Source organism: Nipponia nippon, unplaced genomic scaffold, assembly GCF_047370975.1.
Source record: "Nipponia nippon isolate SJK-2023a ecotype South Korea unplaced genomic scaffold, ASM4737097v1 scaffold_14, whole genome shotgun sequence".
Lineage (NCBI taxonomy): Eukaryota > Metazoa > Chordata > Aves > Pelecaniformes > Threskiornithidae > Nipponia > Nipponia nippon.
Window position 1 is genome coordinate 2,035,153 of NW_028262330.1, and position 23,089 is coordinate 2,058,241.

The 23,089-nt window shown below is 62.6% G+C and overlaps 1 protein-coding gene across 1 annotated transcript in view; it reads left to right on the top strand.

The window, feature by feature from the left end:
* Window positions 1-1,051: 1,051 nt before the first annotated feature.
* CASKIN2 (CASK interacting protein 2) overlaps window positions 1,052-23,089 on the top strand; it is a 35,478-nt gene continuing 13,440 nt past the window's right edge. The window contains exons 1-2 of the mRNA XM_087750851.1: window positions 1,052-1,276; window positions 3,461-4,174. Coding sequence (XP_087606977.1) covers window positions 4,081-4,174 — 94 coding nt within the window. The 5' untranslated portion in view covers window positions 1,052-1,276; window positions 3,461-4,080. The remainder of the gene's footprint in view (window positions 1,277-3,460; window positions 4,175-23,089) is intronic.

Here is a 23,089-nt window from a genome sequence, read left to right on the forward strand (position 1 = left end):
GTCAGTTGCTCCTCCTTGCCAAGGATCCCCCTTAGTGGGCTTGCTCACGAAGCCATCATTTGGCGAAATGTCTCAGGGCCTGGTTCGAAGAGGTACTGGATCTTTGCGGCCCCCCCAGGGAGCTGTGGGCTGGGCACTTAGTGAATAAAATCAAAGTCTCTGTGTGGTTTTAATCTGATTAGTTGATGATAATCCAGCGGTATCGTGCAGCAAAAGCTGTCCAGTTTTATTAGGCAGTCTCTTGTTTTAAGAGAACCGTGCTCGAGGGAGCACTCGGCTCTGTTTCTGTTGAGGGCTGGCAGAAATGGGTGATTTTTGTGCTTTTAGTGCTTTGTGAGAGTAGGATTAATTTGGGGCTCGGACAGCTGGGGCTCAGTGGCTTTTGGTCCCGCGGGTGCCATCGGTAGCTTTGTGCAGCCCCTCTGCCGGGGTGGTCGGTGGCGGAGGGGGCAAAGGGCTGAGCGGGTCGGACTGGGGCTGAAGGTGGGGGGTTGCCCCCGGGCCCGGTCCTGGAGCACCGGGTCGAGGACGGGGGATCGCCCCCGGAGCAGCGGGGGTCGGTCCCGGATCGAGGAGGGGGAATCGCTCCCGGGGCCGGTCCCGGAGCACCGGGTTGAGGATGGGGAATTGCCCCCGGGGCTGGTCCCGGAGCGCTGGGTCAGCCCTGGATCGAGGATGGGGGATCGCCCCCCGGGGCCGGTCCCGGAGCACCGGGTCGGTCCCGGATCGAGGATGGGGGACCTCCCCCCGCGGCCGGTCCCGGAGCACCGGGTCGGTCCCGTACCGAGCCGCTCCCGGACCGCGGTGGCTCTCCACCCGGCCCCGTTCCGAGCCAGCCGCCGGCCCGGGAGCCGCGGGGGCACGGCCCGGGGCGGGAGCGGTGCCGGTGCGGCGGGCTGCCGCGGCCCTGCCCCTGCCCAAATCTGCCGGCGCATCACGGTGAGTGACAGCAGCCCCGGCCCTGCCCAGCCCGCACAACCCGCCGGGCTTTTCCAATCAGGCCGGGCCGGGGAGGGATTTCCTGCCGGGACGGGGCCGGCCCGAGCGGGACTTTGCCGAGCGCCGCGCCGCCCTGCGAGCCGGGCAGCCGGGACCGCGCCGCTCGGGTCCCGCTCCGCTCCCGCTCGGGTCCCGCTCCGCTCCCGCTCGGCACGGCTCGGCCAGTGGCGGCTCGGCTCTGTACTTCTCGGCGCGGCTGGGTCCGGAGCGGTACCGCACGGCGCGGTGCGGAGCGGCTCGGTTCGCCCCGGTGCGGCGCGGCTGGGAGCGCCGCCAGGTGAGTGGGGGCCGCCGGCTGCGGAGCCCGCCCGGCCCGGGCCGCTCGCAGAAGCAGCGGAGCGACTCGTCTCGGTGGGGGCAAAAAATCTCCCCCCCCAACCCCTGAACCCCCCCGAAGGAGGGAGCGGCCCGTCCCGGGGCGGGGGGAGACGCGACCGGTGCCCCCAGCGCTGCCCGCCGGGGCCTCCCGGGGGAGGCGAGCGTCTCCCGCCCGCCCCTTCGGGACCCAGCCTCGGTGCCTGCTGCTCCTCGCATCTCTCCTTCTCCACTTACGTAATTGCTCTGGTTTGGTTTGGGTTTGTTTTGTTTCTTTCCCTTCTCTCCCTCCTTTTTCCCGGCGCTGCCGTTGGCCGCGGGAATGTTTGGGATACTTCAGTTCTCCAGGTGGATTCCTGGGCTGGAGGCTCAGCCCTGCTCGGGTGGGAGGGATGTTTGCTGTTGCTTTTCCAGCTTTGTGCGTTTCTCGAGTTTTACCTTCGCTGCTGCTCCTCTCTCGAGAGGGTACGCGGAGCTCTCGGTACCTCTGGGCTCCTCACCGAGCCTCGCCGGCTCCGGGGGAGGCCGGCAGCAGCACGGGGCTGTTTGCTAAGTGAGGCCACGCAGGCTTCTTTAATAAATGAGTAAATAGTCTCGGCACCCGCACGCCCGCTTTTTGTGAGCGCTTTTGAAGAGCAGCACAAAGTTGGATGCAGCACACAGAGTTAAGTGAAATAGTTTTGAAGACGGTGCAACGTAGGAGGTTTCGGAAGGGGATTTGTTTGTGGCAAGAGGTTAGTCTGAGTCAAGTGGCTGAAACTTTGTTGTAATGTAGATAAGCTGGTGCGGTGCCCCAGGATACGGGGAGGTGGCAGCCGACTTCGGCGGGCACTGGCCTGGGTGCCTGGGACCAAGCCCTCGAGCAGCCCCGGTGCCCAGGGGCTCATCAGGAACGAACTGTGGGCCCCAGGGGAGCGACGACGGGGGGAGAACCCCCCGGCCTGGGGCGGGAACCTCAGCATCCCCTTGTCCCAGAAGCTAAGCCGGCACCGGAGCCTCTCCGGCTGCCCTGAATACCGCTGCACCGAGCGTGGGGAGCCCACGGGGGGTCCGTGCTTGTGGGCAGCTGCAGCTCCCAGCTGTACGGTGGGTGGGCTGAGCGACACTGTGCCATGGGACGCCCTTCTGTTTCTGCTCCCCCCCCCCCCCCCCCGCAGGACCTCTCTCCCTGCTGTTGCCTTCTCTCCCCTGTGGTTTCCATCCTCAAAGCAGTGACCTCGATTGCTCGGAGGAAGCGACACCCGCTATTATATAAACGGCTGAGGGCGAGTGCTCTGGGAAGGGAGATGGCACGCCTGGGCTGTGGCAGGAGGAACCGGAGCCGGTTCTGATCCGGCTTGGATTGGCACACGAGGAGTTGCGGGGTGATCTGGTGGCGGCCTCGCAGCCAGCACGGCGCGTGCTCCCTGCCCTCCTGCGTGCACGCTCCTCCCCGGGCGCCGGAGCAGCCTGCCCGGTGCACGGCCCCAAACCAGGAGGGATGTTCTCGCCATCCAGTTTGGGCAGCCGGGGCGCAATGGGAGAGCACGGGCTGGGAGGTGCGAACCGCTGCTGCGGGACCCCGCGCCCTCTCTGGGGCAGCTCAGCTGGCCAGGACGTGGGCTTGATCCTCTTCTCCTGAGCGTGGTTGTGCTGCTGAATTACACCCAGCCCCTCGCTTGGGCCAGAGCGAGCTCACGTACTGTTTAAAGGGTGTCTTGGCTCCCAGGGCACTGAGCTTCACGGGTAATTCGGAGGGCGAGGGCTTACCCCTGCATGGGAGGGGAAGGGTGTCGGGCAGGCTGACCCGCTCCCATGGGCTGCAGAGGACTTTGGCTAAACCTCCCCTGCTCCATCCCTTGGGTGCTCCCACCGGGAAAGGAGAGGGAGAGACACTGTGGTGCCCTGAGCCCCATGTGCTGCCTTTAGGGAGGGGACAGGGAAGGGGCTGTGCCCCCGTCCCGCTCCTTGGCCACCCCCCGACAGCACCCTCGGGAGGTTTCCTCCACAGGTTCTTCCCTCTCTGTTTAACACGAGGATGAGCCAAGTCCCGCCAGGACTAAATATAGTCAAAGTATTTGTTCTTCGGCGGGGATACAAAAGCTGTCGCGACGGAGCTGGGAGGTAAATGGCCTTTGAGGGCTGACTCTGCTCTTCCCCTCCGCAGGTCCCGGGCTGCCGCGCCGGGGCTCGGTCGTGTGCAGGGCTCCCCAGCGTGGCTGCAGCGCCGTCGCCAAGAGGAATGCTGAAACGAAGGGGCTAACGAGCACCAGAGAAGGGAGGATCTATAACTTCCAGATGGCGACGAGCCTGTAATCCCTTTGGGAAGAATTAGGGACTCATCAGCACAGCAGAGCCTGGTGAGGGGAGCAAAGCACGACACCTCCGGCTCCGGGAGTGCTGCGAGAGGCCGAGGGCATCCCGATGCCGACTGCACCGGCCGCCCTGCCCCGAGCCGCCTGGCTTTGTCTCGTGGAGCCCTGGTGCTGCCGGGAGCCCGTCCCCGAGCGCTGAACTATTTCTTGTTTTAATTGATCGTATGTTCTCCAACCAAAGCCCATCCGGGGCCTGCTCCTCCCGACGCAGAAAGGCACTTCTGCTCTTAACAGAAAGACTCCTTCCTTCTGTTTTTTATGTCCCGTGGGATTGTAAAGCATCTTTCTTGCTGGATTTCATCTCCCATCAAAGTGTGTTTTGAGGAATTACGGGCTTATTCCTATGGCTTTATAAACCACCGGGATCCGAGGGTCTCTGCCTTCTGCACTGCCGCCGCCCCACCTGCCTGCGATGGGGCGAGAGCAGGAGCTGATCCAGGCCGTGAAGAATGGGGACGTACCCAGCGTGCAGAAACTGGTGGCTAAGATCAAGGCGTCCAAGAGCAGTGAGTACCCGGGCGCAGAGCTGCGGGCTCCCTCTCCCCGGCCAGGCACCGCTCCCTGTCCCAGCGTGTGAGTCCCGGCAGCGGGCTCAGTGCCGTCGCAGCTGGGGTGCAAGTGCTGGCTCTGAACCCCGGTGCACGAGTCACGCTGTGGCTGGAGGCGGGAGTGCAAGCGCAGCCGGTGCGGATGAATGACCGGGCTGTAAGCGATCCTCCCGGCAGGGCTGGGGTTCCCCTCGGGCTCAGGGCCAAGGACCCTGAAGCGTGGGCCGCTGCGTGGGGATGGGCGAAGGGAAACGGCAGTGGCGGGGGGAAGCGAAGCCGCTTGGGGGGGACGCAGCTACAGAGGGTCTTTAGCGATTGCCACTCGCTCCCGGCCGTATTTATCTTGTGAAAAATTATCATCCCAGCCAGTCAACTGGAACCAATCGTCAAGCCTTGAATTTCAGTCTGGTAATGTTTAACCCTTCAGCAGGGCTGTTTTTTTGTACATGTTCTCGGAAGGGTCAGCGGCAAGCATGGCTCGGAGCGAACGTCAGGCTCGCGGGGGTCCCCAAGGGCACCGGGGTCCTGCAGGTGCCGCGCGGTGTCTGGAGGAGATGGGGAGAGTGGAAAGGTGGGGGAACAGATCAGGGCTGGTGCCACGGTGCCCTTACAGAGAACTGCGCTCCTGGTCACTTCTTGTGACCTACCAAGAGAAGGAAACTGGGAAAAGTAAATAAAAGGGCTCTCGGTGCGGTGTGTGGCCGGGGGAAGGTGCACGGCGCCTGCCCGGGCTGCGAGAGCCGCTCTGGGCTGGGGGGTGCGGGACCCCCTGCCAGGGCTGCTCATCATGGGGGGTCTCGTGGGTGTGTGTAGGAAAGCTGGAGGCGGAAAAAACTGTCCTGGGGAGAGAGAGGGGAAATTTGGGCAGGAGAAGAAGCTTTAAGGCTTCTTAGGAGCCGCTCAGGGTGGAGAGGCTGGTGCTGAGAAACATGAGTTAGGCTGAGGATTATAAATGCGAGAAGGGGCTCAGCTCCCCTGGGTCGGCTGCTGGAAAGCTTTGATTGGGGCCAAAACTTTGCAAATCCCCGCTGCTGGGCCTGCAGGAGGGCTGGGGGCCACCTCCTCCCCAGAAGAGGGGGTGCCTGGTGCCCCCTCCCTGGGTGAAGGGACTGGGTGCCATCGCCTCCACTTGCAGCTCAGGGACTGCGCCCGCACGGGCTCCCTGAGCTGGGGTGAGAGAGGTCTGCCTGCGCAGGCGGGTTGAAGGACACCCCCAAGGCAGTAAATAACGCCAGGACGCGAGCGTCCCGCCGGCTGGCGCAGCCCCGTGCCCCCGAGCTGGCGTCCCATGGCTGGGCGGTGCAGGCAGGCTGGGGTGCCTGTGGCTCTCCTCCTCCTGCGCACCCGGAGGGGTGAAGTTACACTTGTTTTCTCCAGTCTCCTCCAGTAACTCTCTCCCAGTTAAACCCCATGTGTATTTTCTCTCTGACATCTTCTCCTCCCTCCAGCTGTGGGGCACCCACGTGAACATGTGTGATTAACTCCCCCACTGCAGCGGCGTCAGCAGCTCCCTCTGCTTATTTTTATTTTATTCCTTTATAAGGGGGGGGGGGCAAAAAGCCCAGACCCCTGCAAGGCCGCCGCTGCAAGCCCTCGGTGGGGCTCCTGTGCTGCTCCCGCTGGGGAGGCTTGCCTGGTCCCAGGGGCTCGTCCCCGGCGTGGAGGGCATCGCTGCTCCCTATCCCTTACGGTTCCCTCTCCTTCCCCTCGCCGATGCCGTGCGAGCCGAGCATTTGCTGCATTTGCCGCTCATTAAAGCGCCTTTTCCATATGACGGGCTGAGATGCTGATTTTCTTCTTTTTTTTTTTTTTTTTTTTTTTAAAATCCCTCTAAGAGTCCTTCTGCTGTCTCAGTGGATTGGGAGCTCGGTCGCTGTGATCAGCCCTCTGGGGCTTCCTGTGCCTAAAAAAGTCACCGCACGTAAGCAAAAATCAAGCGCCAGTCCCGGCAGCGGGAACTTCAGGGACACGTTTAATATTCACCATGCGCAGCCCTCCTCCCCGCGCAAGCGCTGCCGTACAAGTGGGTCACAGCACCTATTTTATAAGGCGGTGGGGCAGGCAGGGAGAAAGTTTTGGGGGCAGGAGCAAGGAGGAGAAGGGCAGGCAAGGGCAGGCGTCCCACCTGCGGGAAGGGGACGGCAGGATGATGCCATGGTCACTTTTGTGGCTGGAGAGGGGGTGTCTCCCCTGGGAGAGCCGGGCTGCTCCTGCCGAGCCGGCCGCGCTTTGCTGAGGTTCCCCAGCCCAGCAATAGGAATGTCCCGCTTTTTAATTTCCTTCTCTTTCTCCCCTCCCCTCCGCGTCGGAGCGCTGCAGAGTTTAATTGAAATTGTTAAACGACCCGTCACGGCTTTGGCCTTTCTCCCCGGCGATCAATCACGTCCCTGGGCTGGCCGCGCTCGCCAACAATGCGCCAGTTGGCCGGGGCAGCCGCCGCAGCACCGAGGGGCTGGGGCTCCCCGGGGAGGCGAGAGGCAGAGCCCTCCAGCCGGGGCGCTCGGCCCTGGGAAGGGGTGATGGCTCCTGGAGCCGGACGGTGCCCGCCAAGGTTTGAGTGTCCCCATCCCTGGACGGGCAGGGCATGGGGGACGCTGGGGTGATGCTGGGGGGCGGGTGTGATGCCCCCGCGATAGCTGAGGGCTGGAGGAGCCGTGGAAGCCGACGGGAGCTGGGCTCGCTGTTTGCCTTCCTCGAGGGAGTGGTGAAGGTTTTTGTTTAAACGCGTGCAAAGTGCAAAGAAAGGGCGGCAGCTGAGCAAACTGGCGTTAAACTCAAGGACAGGGAGCGAAACCCTGCCGGGGTTCAGCCACTGCCTCGAGGAGGTCCGGCCGGCTTTGACCAGCCGCTTGTCCCGTTTCACTGCCGACTTACTCCATTTCGCCAGCTATGTTGGGGCTTTCCAGACCTTGGATATATCAAGGACAGGGGTGGGTGCCTGAGACTCGGCTGTGTCTGGGCTGTGACCTAGCAAGTTGTTAAACGCTAGCAAAGCTTGTAGGAGATCTTGGCTTTATCCTCACAGCTGGGTTGGTGCCCCTCATCGCTGTGTCCTGGCAGCACAAAGCACAGCAAGGTTTTCCCAGGAGCAATGCTGGCCCTCGGATGCTGCTGTTACCCGTCCGGCTGGGCAGGAGAGGGGCAGTGCTGCTCTGCACAGCGGACAGATGTGGGATAACTCGCTCGCTCCCTCCCCCTTAAATTTCTCCCTAATCCCTAGTAGCTATATCAGCTTAAGCCCCAAAGCGTGAGGTTTAATATCTCTCCTGTGATGTTAGCCTTTGCCACTGGCACTCCGTGTCCTCATCCTCTGCGGAAACACCCGCCCTCCTTTCGTGTCCTGCCGGGCTTTTTCCTTCTCTCAGTGGCAGTGGATCCATAGTTGTTTGGGGAAGAAGTTGCACCTTTTTGAACCTTGGGGGTTATTTTACGATAATGTTGGATGCGCCTTTGTGCTGGCCAGCAAGCCCAGCATGCCGTCCCCCCTCACCTAGGAGGACCGTCCTCCTCTTTGCTGCTGCTCCCAAGGGAGGTTTGTCCTAAGCCCTGGGTGCTCCGGCTGCTCTGCATGGTCTGGCTGCAGGGAAGAGCCAGGACCAGCCTCGGGCCAGGATCCTTATCGTTTCAGGCTCTGTTACACCCGATGGCTTTCCCTGCTGGCAGTGGTGCAGGGATGTCTGGGCACTCTGCCCGCTCCGGTCCTGCCCCGGGTGGTGCAGGCGGTTGGACCCGGCTCTGCCACCGAGCCCAAGTGTGGCCCTGGCCACATCCCTTGAAGCCCAAGTTTCGAGGACGAGTTCCCAAGTGTCCTCAGCCATGTCCTCCCCTCCTCTCCCTGCGTGCTGTAGGTCTGACGGGCTGGACCGGCTCCGCAGCTGCACGCCTGCTTGGAAAGGCCGTGGGCACGCCTGCGGAGAGACGCTGAGAAACCCTGCCGAAACGGGCAAAACTCCCTCTTCTGCCGAGATCGAGCCAGGAGCCAGGCAAGGCGCCATGTCCAGGGGAGCCCGGCTGGTGGCCGCCCCACACCGGGGACCCTGCTGCCCCACAGCCTGCCCAAATCTGCTTTTGAATCAGCCCGCGGTGGGTGGGTGGGTGGGTGGGGGAGAAAAGAGGCTTCAAAGGCTCTGCCGAGCGCGGCAGCCGCGGGGATGGATGGCGGCGGGGCTGCAGCTGTGCGGCACAGGGGGGTCTGTCCTTCCCTCCTCCTCCTCCCGTGGCTCCTGGCCTCCCTGGGATGGGGGGGGTCTCCTCCAGCAGCCTGGTGATTGCTTGGTGGGTTTTCCCACCTGCATCCCGGCTGTCCCAGCTCATGGAGGGATTTAGCCCCTTTTTTTCCGCCTCTCTCCCCAGGAAGGAATTGCCCCACGTGGGCAGCGACAGTGAAAGGAGTGAGCGGGCGGTTGCTTTTCAAAGCCGGCCTCTGGCGGGTGTTGTGTTTGGAAAGGGGCCTGGCTGCTGCCAGCATGCCCGGAGCTGGGGAAAGCGTCACCGCGCCGAGCGCGGGAGATAAGGCACGAGCAAACAGCGTCGCGCAGGGAGATGGAGGAGGCTGTGCTGGGCATCGCCCGGCCCAGCGGGCACGGCCTCCTCCGGGCACCCAGCCCCGTGCCCCTCTGCACCCCATCTCCCTGTCTTCACAGATCCATGTCTCCCTCTGTCCTGGGTCTGTATTTCTGTCCTCAGCCTTTGAAAACGCGTTGGCAGGGCAGCCTGGGCTCCTTGCTGTCAGCCTGGGCTACCTGCAGCTGCCTTTTCCCTGCCTGAGTAAAAGAGCGGAGGGAAAAAAGGGCTAATTCCGGGGAAGGGAACGAGTGCGGGGTCTGTCGGGGCTGCTCCGGGCCACGCTGCCTTCCCCTGGGGACGGCTGGGCAGCACTGGGGTATCCTGGGGACGTGACAGTCTCGGGGACTGTGGAGGTCCCTCAGGGCCGTGGACAGAGCCAGGCTGGTGGCCATCCCCCTTGTTGCCGGTGGGAGGCTGAGGAGGGGGATTTCCATCCTTCGGGCATTCCCCGGTGACTCAGCCCAGGCCAGGGGGCTCAGCTCCCCCTTCCCAAGGGCTGTGGAGGCCGTTTTGGCTGCCTGACCCAGAAACATGGGACGATTCGGATGACGACAGCTCAAAGGCAGACAGGGAGGGCAGCCCCGAGCCACGGGACGGCATGTGCCCCGCTGCCGGCGGCACACGGGTGCCATAACAGGGACGGTCCTCCCCAGGGCTGCACCCAGGCAAGGGAGAAGGGGACGCAGCAAGGACACCGCCGGCGCAGGCATCCTGTCCTCTGGCTGGGGCTGGGGACGTGCTGGGGGCATGGGGCTGGTTGCAGGCAGCAAAAAGTGGTGGATGGCGGCAGCGACTCATGCAAAAAGGCGGTCGGCCCCATGGGTTTGGAGATGCTCTGTGCACGTCGCTGGCGCTTCCCGGCTTTCTGCCATGTGGGAGAGGAGCTGCTTTTAGGTGAAAACATCTCTTCCTCCTCCTCGTTCTCCCACGGGGCTGCTGGGTCCAAAGATCTTGGCCGCGACCTAGAAAAGGGGTTGCAGTGTTGTCCCTGTTTAGGACAAGCGGGTCCCCGTGGACCAAGCCAGCATCACCAGCATCACTCCTTCACCTCTCCATTAGGATCCCGGTGCTGCAGGAAGGTTTTCCTGGTAAGAAGGGAGGGAATTATTGGATTCCAGCGGTGATCAACAGCATCCCCTGTGGAAGATGGTTTCCAGCCGGCCGGGAGCGCGCTACTGCGCGCTCCTGGCCGGCTGGAAACCATCTTCCATGCGGCATCGCCCCGGCAAGAGTTAAAAGAGGGGCTGGATGCCGTGCGTGTGTGTGTGCATGCACGCGCCCTGCTTTGTTTTTAAAAGCGCCTCGGCTGGCCTGGCCCCCCGCCAGACCCGGGGCCCGCCGCTGGCAAAAACTCCGGCAAAGGAGTATGAAAGGGGCAGAAACTAAATAACAATAAACCACCTTTTTCTGGCTGCTTTAGTAAGCAAGGGGGTGGGGAGGAGCTGTGAGCACTCCGGTTCCCCCATATCCCATCCTGGTTTCCCCCAAAAAACCGTGCCTGGGATGGAGAGGGAGGGACCTGCTTGAACCTTGGAGTGCAACATCGCCCGGGCCTCGCCGAGGTGTCCCGGTGAGTCACAGACCTGTCTGGAGATGCCCAAACTGCTTGGAAATGGCTCTGCTGGGATGATCTTTACCCTCCCGGGGAAGGGCCGGACACCCTCACCCATCCTTCGCTCCTGCAGGATGCCCGGGGCTGTGGCGGCCTGCGCCTGGGGTAGGTGCGCAGGCACCCTAAGCTGTTTGCAACCCCGGGGAGAAAGGCCAGAGCTGCAACCAAGCACAGCTTCGATGGCGAGATAAGGGAGCAGGGAAAACCTGCGTGCGCAGCAGGTATGCGGCTCCTGCAGCATCCCAGGCCTGGCGCAACACGTCCGGCTGCGCTTCCGCCAAGCCCTGCCAGCGCCGGCACCGCTCCGCCGCCGGCCCCCAGCCAAGGCTGCGCAGAGAGCGTGCGGCCCCTGGTGCTGCCGCCGTGCCCGGACCCCTGCCCTGGGTGCCATCCCGGGAGCTGGAGTCTGTATTGGCCGACCCCGGTGGGCGGCTGTGCCACGAGGGGGGAAATCTCCCAGGGTTTCGTAACACCGCCCTCAGCCACGGGCACGGCCGGTTGTGTAAGGCGCCCTGTCTGCTTGCGAAGGGAGTTGGTGAGCGTGGCGTGGATGTCGGGTACCCGGCACGGAGGTGCCCCCGGCAGCGGGGCTGGCTCGGGCTCTCCCACCCACTTTGCGGTGCCTCTTGCCCCCTTGGAGCATCAGTCCCAGGGTCTGGCTGGCTCTTGGCCCTTGCATCCCCCTTCGAGCAGCCCATCTTGGGGCATCATCTTGTTTCTTTGCCAGAATGGGCATGGGTAAGCCTGAAAGGGGTTTTCCAGCTGGAGCTGAATTGAGTGCAAACAGCAATAGGGAAACCATGGATTGGGAGTCCCATGGACCTTCCCCTCCCGTGGGTGTCCTCTCTCCCTGGGCAGGACGCCCAACTAACAGCCTGCGTGGCCTCTCAGGGACCTCCTTGGATGCGTCCCTGCCATGGCAAGGCCACATGAGCACCGCTTGCCTTTGCAGCCTCTGAAAGGGGCCAGAGTCCTCCCCAGCGGCTAATCGTTGCCTGTGTGGGGGACGCAGGTGCACGGCGAGCCCAGCCGGCAGCGTGGGGGCTGGCACAGCCATGGCAGTGGGGATTGCTCTGGGCTGCAGCCCGGGCTGCTCTGGTCGGCCTGAAGCACCTCGGGTTTGGTTTTGTTGGGCTGACGTGGGTGGGAAGGGCTGCATGAGCCCTCCTGGCTTCCCTGAATGAGCACCCGCTAATCCTGCTGGGTTGAAAGGAAGGGAAATGCTCCTCCTTGCAGAGGAAGAGGCTCCTGCACCGACAGAGGAGCTGCCTCTGACCCTGCTCTGGGTCTCCAGACCCCAAGGGCTGCTCAAGCCCTCAGCTTCCTCCTCGGCGGTGCTGGGGCACAGGCAGCCCCCTGTCTCGCAGCATCTGTCCCACTGGTTATATTTAGCAGCATGTGCTGGGCTGCACATGGATGTCCTGGAGCTGCTTCTTTGTTACCTCCACCCCAAACCTGGTGTGGATATGGGGGGGTCCAGCTCTGAGCCCCCGAAGTCATGGCTCTGCTTTATCCCACTGCACCCCGCTCCAAATGCCTGCAGCTTCACAGGGCTGAATCCATACCAGGTGTCGGTGTCACCGACGCGTCTTGTCCTGGATAAACATCTCCTCCCAGGAGCAGCGCAGGTGGGTGTCTCTGCTCAGCCCCACCTGGGGACAACCCAGCCACTGGCACAGGGACCGGCATGTGGCCATCAGCCCCCTGAGCCCCAGTGCGCGGCCGGCCATGTGCTTGCGAAGCCGGTGCCTTGTCGGCCAGGGAGGGACATGCAGCTTCCAGGGCCGGTTCACTCTCCCAGCGCTTTCCCAGCACGGTTGGCATGGCTCAGAAAGCCGTTTGCCGGTGGGGCCTGGGGATGAGGCAACCCGCCGTGATTCCCTGGCCAGGGTGGGGGGCACGGGGTGCTGCCGGAGAGGTGGCACGGTGCAAGAAGGGGTGCCTTTTCCTACAAAAAGGAGCTGAGGGAGGTGGGGGGACCCTTTTTCCCCCTGTGCACCCCTCTCTTTCTCCCCACCACCCCCCTGGGATGCTGCGAGGCGGCAGGCGGGGGTTTCTGCGCTCGGCTCCCACGTCCTGCCTCTGCCGCCAACTCGGGCTTGCCAGGGCCGTTCCCAACACGCACCCGCCGCGCTGGAAAGGCGTAAACAGATCAGGTTGCCGGCAGGGGTCCAGGGAGCAGGCAGGCCTTGGCTTGTGTCCCACCACCGCTCGGTTGGGTCGGGGTGTGGGGAGTGCCGATGGAGGGGGCCGACCTGGCAGCAGGGTCCCTGCAGGAAGCCGGGCACAACCTTGGTTTGACGAGGGGCCAGGGATGCTGCCCCTGCCTCAGTTTACCTCTGGTGCTAAGGTGGGGCTGCTCTTTAGGGGTTCGGAGGTGTCGATCTGCTGCCCCCCAGCCCCCTTTCCCATTCCCACATGGGAAGCTGCTGACCAGAGCTCAGCCCATGGACTGGGGGTCCTCAGATCCAACCCCCCTTTATCCGTCGCAGTTGTATTCTGATGCCTTTGACCTCGTTGTAAATCAGCCCTTGTCCCTCCCGCAGTATGTGGGGGGACAGGGCTGCTCCATGTTGTCCTTGTCCCCAGCTGGTCCCCGAGCAGCTGCCAGCGAGCTCCGGCGCCCGGGCTGGGCGATGGGAGGAACCCGCTGCCCTCCCTGCTGGCCCTGGAGCAGCTGGGACAAGAGAAGGGGGACAGGAACGCGGTGCCTGGAATAACTTGGCAGCCGCCGAGGCCCCAACGGGGACGGCGAGACGGGTGTGGGGTCCTGGTGTGGGTTCCTGCTTCCACCACGGGGATGGGGAGATGCCTCTCCCAGGACATACTGTGTCACTGGCTGCTAAATGCATTTATTGGGGATTGCTGCTTCCACCTGGGGACGCACAGGGTGGTGCAGGGCACCGCGGTGATACGGGTATCGCATCCCTTTCCTGTCCCTTGCAGACGCGGTCCCGCTGCAGACCGGGGTCCCAGGGGAATCCTTCGCTGCCACAGCTGGGTGAAAACATCCTGCTCCAGCCAAGGCACGAGAATAGTGCCACCAGCCAGATGCTCAGCAGGATTTTGGCGGTGGCTTCTCCCACTTTGCGGCATTGCCCGGCCAGCTGGAATCCCGGGCGGGCAGCTGGAGGGTCTGACCTGGCTGGCAAAGAGCCCTCGCACTGGGCACAGGCAAAGCCGCGCTGCCCTCCCCGGCCTTGGCAGGGAAAGGAGAGAGCAGTGGCGGGTGCCTCTCCCTCGGGCTGCTTGTCTCAGGCTGGAGGGAGCTTGGCCCAGACCTGCTGGGGACAGAGCCATCCCTCTCCCCTTCCCACTGGCAGCAGCGCGGAGCGGCTGGGCAGCGCCCGCTTGCTTTGGTAGGCGACCTCGCGCAGGGGACGGGAGCGGCGAGGAGAGACGGGTGCCCTCTGCGCCCTTGCCGTTGCCAGAGAGGGGCTTTGGAGAAGGATCCCTCCCATCCCTCATGGCTTGGGAGCGTCGAGCAGCCACTGCTGGCTGAGATCCTCTTGCTCTTTCCCAGTGCAGCCGCCACGAATGGCTGCAGCGCCATGGCATCCACGGGAGCAGTCGCCCATCCAGCATCCCTCGGGACCAGCAGGAGCCAGAGGCCACGTTCCGGCTCTGTCCAGGAGGGAAGGAAATGGTTTGGTTTGCTCAGGCTGCTTGGATCCAGGTTGTAATTCAGATGGAGCCAGATAGCCCACGCATCGTTTGCTGGAAGGCGGCTGTAGGAAGCAAAGAGCCTCTCCTTTCGATTTGGTAATAGAGGGTAGAGGCAGCAGCCCCCCAGGAGCAGAAACCCTTCATTCGTAGGGAGGAAAACCCAGACCCCAGGCAGCGTCTGCCCCGTCCCCGCACGGATCAGGCTGTGTGCATCCCGGGGGACCCCACTGATGTGTCCCTGAGTGGGGCTGGCGGCAGCACCGGCTCGTGGGGTCAGAGTTGAGGAAAGGCATCCGCAAGGTATTTTTAACCGCCTGTGACTCCAAACCCCAGCCACGCAGCCACCAGCAGCGGTCTGAGGTTAGTCCTCGGCTGCCGACACTTGATTGCCCACGGGCTGGTGGCCAGGGGGGGCTTTGGGGAAAATTCAGTTCCCAGTCACTGAGGCCTCGGGAGGGAGTGACGGCACTTGAACCATTGACCTGGGTGACCTCGAGTGAACAGCTTCACCTCCCACTGCCTCCCCTCCCATCCTGTGTGTGCCTTGCCTAGATTAGAGCATCCAGGATGGGGACAGCCGCTCTGTCTGCCCCGGCAGCGCCTGCTCGGGGCACACGGCGGCTTTCCCGGGGCCAAAGCAGGAGGATGTCGCAGGATTTCCAGCCGCCACATCACCGTGTGCTTTGAGTACTGGCTCCACCGGCTGGAGCGGCTCCCAGGTACTCCCAGGTGCCACACACGGGTACCGGGCTGGCAGTGATGGGGACAGTGCCGTAGGACCGTGGCAGCCCAGTCCCCCAGCCTTGCCCCACTGCCCCAGGGAGCTGCATGATTTGCTGCAACCATCCAAGCTACAGCGGGGGGCTGGATCCTTGTTTCACTCCCTTGAGCTCGCGAGGTTTTGCTGGCCGCTGTTGGCTGTTCTAATTTTTATCTGGGGCTCGTTGTCAGAACCATAAAATAAATAGCTACATGCTCCTCTCGGGCATCAGAACCCTCCAGGTGTAGGTGGGTTGCTGCGTCCCTTCCCGCCCTCCCTAATTAACTGTTGCTCAGCAAATCCAGACTTACTGACCTGCCCTAATCTTCCCGTGCAAGGCAAGCCCTTCGGCTCCCACCGCTCGCCTCTCATGTCCCCCCAAGCCTCTCATGTTCTCTCTGAGCCTGTATCACGTTCACAGCCCTGGGCACGCGATGGAAGATGGTACCCCGGGAAGCGGCATCCCCCCCGCACAGGGCTGCTGAGGTTGTTTTCTTCGCTGGCGGCTCCCGCCGTGCCCGTGCTCACGCTGCTCTCGCCGTGCCCCCGCATCCTGCTTCCCCTCTTTCTTCCTCCCATTGACCGTCTGCCGGTTGGATTATTTTTCCCCAGATGCTACAAGCCTGCAATTTTCCCAGGTTGAATCTGCCTGGGTTTGTTCTCCTAATCTCTCTAAGTCCCTTTTGTGTTATTTCTGCCCTCGTTGATCTGTTGAGCATCCTCCACGGATTATATTAATGTGCCATTTGCTTGGTATCGTGTTAATGGGAACGCTGAGGGTGTCCGTAGGTGCAGCCCCTTTACCTGGGTACCCAGGGGGCACTGGAGCCCCGTGGCCCCTTCCCTGGCTCCCAGGGGAGCCAGCTGGAACCAGTATGGAACCAGTTGAATGGGAGCCAGGGTGCATTGTTAATGCTGGACCAGATGCTCTGCTGGTCCCTGTGTCCTGCAGCCCATGGGTGGCATGCCCGGCGATGCACCGCAGGCAGAGCTCGTGCTTGGCCACTGGCCCCCACCGCTATCGCCCCATCTCTTCCCGCTCGGGAGGCGTCCTGTCCTTTCGGAAGGATGGGGGAAATGGAAAAGGCTCCACCTCTTCCCTGGGCAAATACAGCTCCTCTGAGTTCATATCCTGGAGAGCGGAATAGCCAGGTCCCAGCAGGGACGGTGACTTCACCTCCCGGTAACGTGTTTCCCCGGCCAGCTGGGAAAGGAGCCCCTGTATCTCTGAAGGAGCTGCTCGGCTTCCCCCACCCAAAGCCTTTCCCAGCTGTTTCCATCCTGGCCAGGGCTGGGGGATGCGATTTCGGCTCCGTGGGGAATGGGTGTTACCGTTTGCCCTTGCTGGGGGAGCCGGGCTGGGGCGCATCGCCTTTGGGTAGGCAGCCGGTGCAAACCCCCAAATTATTGTGGGGAATGGGAGGGAGCACCATTCATCCCACCACACAGCTGAGTGTCTGGGGGCCTGAAACTCAAAGCAGGAGCACGTGTTTGGCTTTTGCAAGGGGCGAATCCAGCCCCAAAGGACTCCTGTGATGCTGTTTCTCCACCTTGGCGTTTGCCCCCTCCATCCCTGCTGCGGCCGTCAAACCTCGGGGGTGAGAGGCGAGAGCTGCATCTTCTTCCCAGCTGCGTGGATGGGGACGGGGTTTCCGACTCTGCTTTTCCTTTCATTGTTCTGGGAGCCTTCGCTTTGAACAAGCTGCCTGTTTTTTCCTGCTTTGCTTGTGGGGGGAAGCGGCGAGGGGAAATTGGGGGTCTGGCCAGGGGTCCTGGGGCGGCCGGGCTGGGGGTGAGCGATCGACGTCTGCTGTGTGGGGATGCTGCCCCTGCTCCCTCCTGCTGCCAGCCTCTTTAAAAAATGTAATTGTTGGATTTTCCCTGGGAAAAAGGCTCCCAGTCTTTCCCAAAGAAGGAAAAAGGCTTCCAGCTGACTCCATGGTCCTGCTGCCATGTCCCCAAACCCTCCCCTTCTCCTGTCGTGGGTCCCCAGCCCAGGAAGGCAGATGCCTTGGACCTCTCAGACTCCTCTGCCTTTGCCATCACCTGCCTTCACCATCATCCACCATCATATCTGAACACGTTGCAGGACAGGAGAGCTTAGAGAAGGAGACAGCACAGATGAGGAGGAAGGCAGAGCTGCCAGAGGAGACTCAGACATGCCATCGGCAGAGACAACTTGGTGGCAGGGACAACTTGGGCTCTGCGTGGCTGTAAGCCCTAAGGTTTGGGGCTCAAGGCAGGGGTAGATGGTGGAGGCCGTTGAGTTGGAGACAAGCAGTCTGTGTTTTGGCGTGGGGATGCTCAGAGCTCAGGGATGCTGTGTCCAGCCCTTGGGATGCTGTAAGGAGCCGCTGGGAGTTCAGCTCCCGGCAGGTTGCTGCAGCTGCTGGGGTTATTCCAGCTGGACCTGGGCTGCCGAAACCGGGAGCAGGGCTCGGATGCGACAGCCATCGCGCAGCGTGTGCAGCGTCAAAACAGGCAGGGCCCTGGCCAGGTCCAGTGTGTCTCACACCCAGTTTTGGTAGGTTTCTCAAGGGATGAAGACACCATTTATTCTCAAGGAGTTGCAAGACGCTGGCACAGGGAAAGATAAGGGGCTCCCTGCTGTGTCGTGCTCTCCTGTCGCTGCTGTTTGCCCTGTGTTGATGGGAATCTACCTCCCTGATTGCAGCCTCCCCATCCCTGCCAGTTAACCCGGTGGCTTTGCCCCAGTCGGACCCACCCCGCAGTGCCTGGCTTGGCGAAGGACCTGTTTGTCGGCGTTGGTGGGGAGCCCGTTTGCAGGGATGCTGCCAAGCCTCAAACCCTGGCACGGGCCATTTACAGGCAGGAAAGCACCCATTGCATGTGGACACCTGTGGCATTTGGATGCAGGGATGAGCGCTTGGCTGGGTATCCCAGGCAGCAGCACCCTGGCAGCCAAATTCACCCGCCATAACCACGGGGGAAATAGGGGGGGCCCTGCCTGCCCGGGGAGCTGGGCACAGCGCTGGGCTCGGCGTTTGGGGTGCGGGCTGGTGGCCACAGCAGGCAGCCAGGGTCAGGAGCCCTTGGGTCTCACCCAACCTCCATCCCAAGCTTGCTGGGCAACTTTGGTTGAGTTTCTTAATGTCTCTGTGGCTGAGCTCCTTCCCTATCGAAGCGGGCAAATCTCTTCTGAACCCATTGGGAAACTGCACCTGAAGCAGCCGGTTTGCTGGGAGGCTGCGCCAGGAGGAGCCAGGCGCGGCTGGCCGCGGCGGACGTGCCTGTGGACGGAGGGCGACGGCGGAGGGTGATTCCTGCAGAAGAGAGGTCGACGTCACCTCTTTGGGTCTCAGTTTTGGGTGAGACATCGAGTCTCTCCTGAGCCCCTGCGCGAACCCACCATATGGCGAGGCAGGGCCACCCCGGGCCGCTGGCACAGGTCGAGGCCGGGCAGGGCAGGCCGGGTGAAGCTGCCACCTCCTGCCATCTCCGCCTCCAGCCCCAGGAGGCTGCCAGCACCATGGGAGATGGCTGGTGCTCTGCAGGATCACAGCTGATTAGCTCCTCCAGCTGCTTTGTTGGCTTAGTGGTGATGGTCCCCAGGTGGACTTTATTTTCTCAGGGGGGTATGTGCATGTATTTAGTGCATCCAGAGCACAGGGTCCTTCTCCCACCGCCCGGGGCAGCAGGATGGTGTTCCTGCAGTGCCCAGACCAGGCATCCCTGCGTGCAGGGCACTCACAGCTGGCAGGGCAGGGATGCTCGTGGGGCAGGGATGCTCAGGCTGGATGTTGAGGGATGCTTGTGGCTGGCAGTACAGGGATGCTCGTGGTACAGGAATGCTCAGACCTGCAGTGCAGGGAGGCTCATGGCACAGGGATACTTGCAGCCAGCGGTGTGGGGATGTGATTTCCCAGGGCAAGGGGCAGGGACGAGGGTCTGTGACACAGGGCCAGCAGAAAGATGTATTTTTTCAAGGCGTCTCTGGCAAGGAGGTGGGTCTCCAGTTACAGATCTGTCTGTCCCACAGAGACAAAGGCTTGCAAGTGGCGGAGCTCTGCTGTGGCCACGCTGGGTGGACAAAATTGGGGGGGTTACAGCAAAAGCACTGCTTTCTGGAGCCTGACGCTGTGTGAGAGCCAGGGCAGGAGTCTCCAAGGGGCGCTTTGGGGGAGGCACGGGGCATTTGGGCATTTCCTTCCCCAGGCAAACCCAGGCGAGTGTGTCGCTTCTTCCCAGCAAGCGGTGAGCGGTTTAGCGCTTCAGAGGGATTGTGTCCGTCTCCGAGAGCTGGGGGCGAAGGCCAAGGGTGTCTCCGTGGGACGAGGTCTCCGGTGAAGGGCACAGGGTGACGCAGGGTGCCCGGCGTGCTGGCACAGGGGGTGCTGGCCAGGCAAGGGCACGCCTGGCTCCATGCAGCCGGCACAGCCGGTGCCGGGCGAGCACCCCGGGGAAGTAAATACAGGTTTGTGGCTGGCTGGCTGCCAGCGGTGCAGGTGAGGCGCCTGCCCTGGGTGGCTGCTCCCTGGGTGCCCCCTGCACCCCACGGGGAGCTCAGCCTGGCCTGGCATCCCTGCCGTGGGGGCGCAGCCCAGCCCCACAGGGAAACTGAGGCACAGGGCGCAGCACTACGGAGGAGGCTGCTTGGTCAGGGAAGCTGGCTGGAAACGCGCCGTGCAGGGCTGCGCCATCCCGGCCCCCCCTGCCAACAAGGATCCGAAAGGCTGAGGTCCGGCACTTTCCCCCCGGCTGGGGCTGGAGCCAGAACGTGCCACGGACGAGGGTCTCGGCCCTGTCTGGTGAGCGGGCGGCCACGCTGCCTTCGCCACAGCCGGTGTCCGGCGGAGCACGCGGGCCCTACATTTGTAAGCAATTTGCCGGAGCGCTCCGGAGGTGCTTCCCGCCTGCTGCTTGGCAGCCAGACGCTGCACAGAAGCTCTCTGGCTCCCTCGAGGCCTCGCTCAGCCCCGGCCCTGCGCTGCTGAGCCTCGTCCTGCCCGGGCAGGCGCTGGCGAACGGCGGGGCGGGGGGTGGCTGGACCCCTTGGAGGGGTCGTGTTGGGGAGCGGGGCCAAGCAGGGGGAACCCACGGCTGGAGTTAACCCTTGGGGTGCGCCAAGCCGGGTTTTCCCCTGGAAATATCCGCTTGAGGGCTTTTTGCATTTTGGCTGTGGGTCCATGTTTTTCTGGGTTCATCCTCCCGGGATGTGAGTGTCCTCCCGGCAGGGAGCAGAGGGTGCGGATCAGGCCCACAGGTGCTCCCACCCTGGTGCAAACCCAAAGGAGGTGACGGTGCGGCTGGGAAGGGTTCCGCCACCCCATCCTGGTGCTGTGGCTGGATCAGCCCTGACCCCGCAGCCCGTTCCCAGCCCAGCTCTGTGGTCTCCTGGCCGGAGCCGCGCCTCCGAACCAGCCGGTCTGGGAAGGCTGTGGGATTGGGAACGGCTTGGCCCAGCCTCTGCCGAGCCCCAAAACATCTGGGTGGGAAAGGCTGAGGAGCCTGGAGGTGCCAGGGCACCTGGCAGGGCACCTGAAGGGGCTGAAGAAATGGGGAGAAAAACTCAGGAATTGGTCAAAAGGAGCGCACGGATGGAACGAGGAAGAGGGATGCAGGGGAGCATCCCATCGCCCGCCTTCCTGTCACCGCGTCCCCAGGAGCATGACAGGGGCTGGTGGCACCCCCTTGGCAGCCCTTGTGCTGCCCTGCTGCTTCACCCCGTCCCGGCGCTGGCTGCCCGCGGAGGCAGGGCTGCCTTTGGGGTTGCTCTGCCAGCCCCGTGTGCCGTACGGTGCTGAGGTGTGCAGCAGGATGGCGCTGGTGACGGGGTTCTGGCTGCCTGGCTGTGCTCTGTTTTCCCCTCCATCCTTTTGCTCTTCTTCTCTTCGCTCGTTCCTTTGTGCCCATGGTGCCAGGTTGCCTGGCCCCTTTCCTACCCACGCTTTACCTTCCAGCCTGGCTGCAAACCCTCCAATTCTCTAAGCAGCGATTTACCCAGCTACAAACCGGGGATGAACACTTTCCCTTCCTGCTCGAGGAGGATACGAGTGTTATTGCATTCGCATTTGGGAAGAGCCCCAAAGGGGATGCTGCTCCCAGCTCCGCTTTTTGGGACCTGCTGCTTTCCCCGCCACCCACGCTGTGTCCGCGTGGTCCTGCCCTGTGTCCTGACCTTGCTGGGCTGCCGGAGCAGGGAACTAATTTGAGGAATGTTGGTCAGGAGAGGAGCAAAGACACAGGCGTTTTGCCATGCAGATGCTGACAGCTGCCTCCGGGGAGCGGGCAGGAACACCCGCCGTGTCCTGGGACACCCACCGCATCCCAGCCCTGCTTACTGGACCCCACTGGCCAGCCCGGTCCCCTTGTGGGAGGGGGACAGGGATGGGATTTTGGGGTGAGCTCTCCTTCTTCAAATAGTGGGCATTGCTCAACTGCGGGACCAGCCCCCGGGGCTGTGGGATGGTTCTGCCTCTTTCAGAGTGCTTGTGCTCAGTGGGCATCTCCATCCAGCCCTTCTCTTCCCGCATTGCCCGCCCGGCTCTGCTCTGCCACCCGGCTGGCACGGGTCAGGCTCTGCCCCTCCTGCCGGGGTGAGGACCCCTCCGCCTCCTCTTCCTCCTCCCCACCCTTTCTCAGCAGCAAAACCCCATGGCAATTTTCAGCTGCAGCTGATGGGAGCAAACCTGCATTGGCCTTCAGTTCCTACTGCACAGAGCATCCTTTAAAAATACCTATTTATAAACCCCAACTAAAAGGCAGGGGGGCTGGAGGATTGCTTGGGGAGCGGGAGGCGATGGCTTCGTGGGCATTGCCTACAGCTTAGTGGAACCCTTTGTTTATTTTTAATTTTGTCTTGATTGTGCCCTTTGGAAATCCCCCAGCAGCAAACGCTTCCCAGCCCTTCCTGCTCCCCCTTGCAGGATCTGCCCCAAGACGTTCGGAGGGGCAGGACGAGGCCTTTGCCCACCGCAGCCGACCCCGTTCTGGCTCCGCTGCACGCCCCAGGTCTGATCCTGGCTCCACTGCGGGGCTCAGTGGTTACGGTCGCTCCACGACTCGGGTCAGAAGTGGCTGGTTCACAAGGGAAATGTTATTTTGTCCTGGCTGGCGGGGCCAAGGGAAGTGGCTGGTCCTTGATAGAGACCCCGGATCCTGGGCTCTTGGGCGATACGGGCTGGAAGGGAAAAGCAGGAGCTCTGCTGATCCATGGCTTTGGGAGCCGGTTCCTTTGGGAAGGGCTTTCAGGGTGGCGGAGCTGCTTGCTGCTGCTCTGAAGATGAACAGCCCCTGGAAGAGGTAATTAGGGTGATCCCATCCTGATCCCCTCAGCTGTGGCAAGTCACGAGTCCTCCACCAGCAGCCACTCCAAGCCCATTTTGCGTTAATTAGGCTGTTTACAAAACACTGTAAATTGCAGTAATGAACACACCGTTCTTTGGTTTCCTTTAATTATACATTTGCATGATGAATGAGCTGGCCCCCTCTCCAGCCTCCTTTCCGGCAGAGGGGCCATGCGGCAGAGTATGGCTTTGTAAGGGATCTGCCATGCGAGGTGGGCAGAGAGCTTGGGAGAGGAGGAAAAGAGAAGGGAATGGAGAGAGGGGGAGAGGGAGCTGCAGCCCCGGAGCTCTGCCTGGCTGCGAGGGAGGGGGCTCCTTCTCTGGGACCCCACCACGTTTCAGTGGGGTTTGAGCAGCTCACCCCGGGCTCGGAGCCCAGCTCTCGGGCTTTGATTTTCCATAGGAAACAGCACAGAAACCTTTCAAAGCATTTAAACCTCCCCAGCTCGGCAATGGGGCTGCCTGGAAAGGCAGAGGAGGAGTGGCGGCATTTCTTGCCCCCCGCATACCTTCCCCTTTCTTTCCCTTTTGACTTGGCGGATGAATTCCAGAGATGTTAATCCGCTCTCAACCCTTTGGTGAAGAATAAAACGTCCTCTCCGTGTGGGAGGAAGGAATTCATTCGTATTAATTGCGGGAAGGAGTGGGGAGCCAGGGGCGCGCGTGAGGCTGTGCCGAGGGTGGGGTGAGCATCCTCCGCCGCTCAGTGGTCCCCGAAGGGGAGGGACGGGGGGACGGGGATATCCGAGGTGACACAATCCTTGCATTCACGGCCGGAGGCTTCAGCCTCTGCCCCAGCCGTAAAAATGCCAACCATGTGGTCTGTGGGCCAGGCCTCGGCCGCAGCGGCGAGCACAATGAGCGAGTGGGGGGCAAAATGGCCCCGCTCAGCAGTTTTGGGGTGCTGCTGCCTATAAAGGGGAGGGAAGCGCCGTCCCGCTGAGCCAGGGCGACAGGAGCTG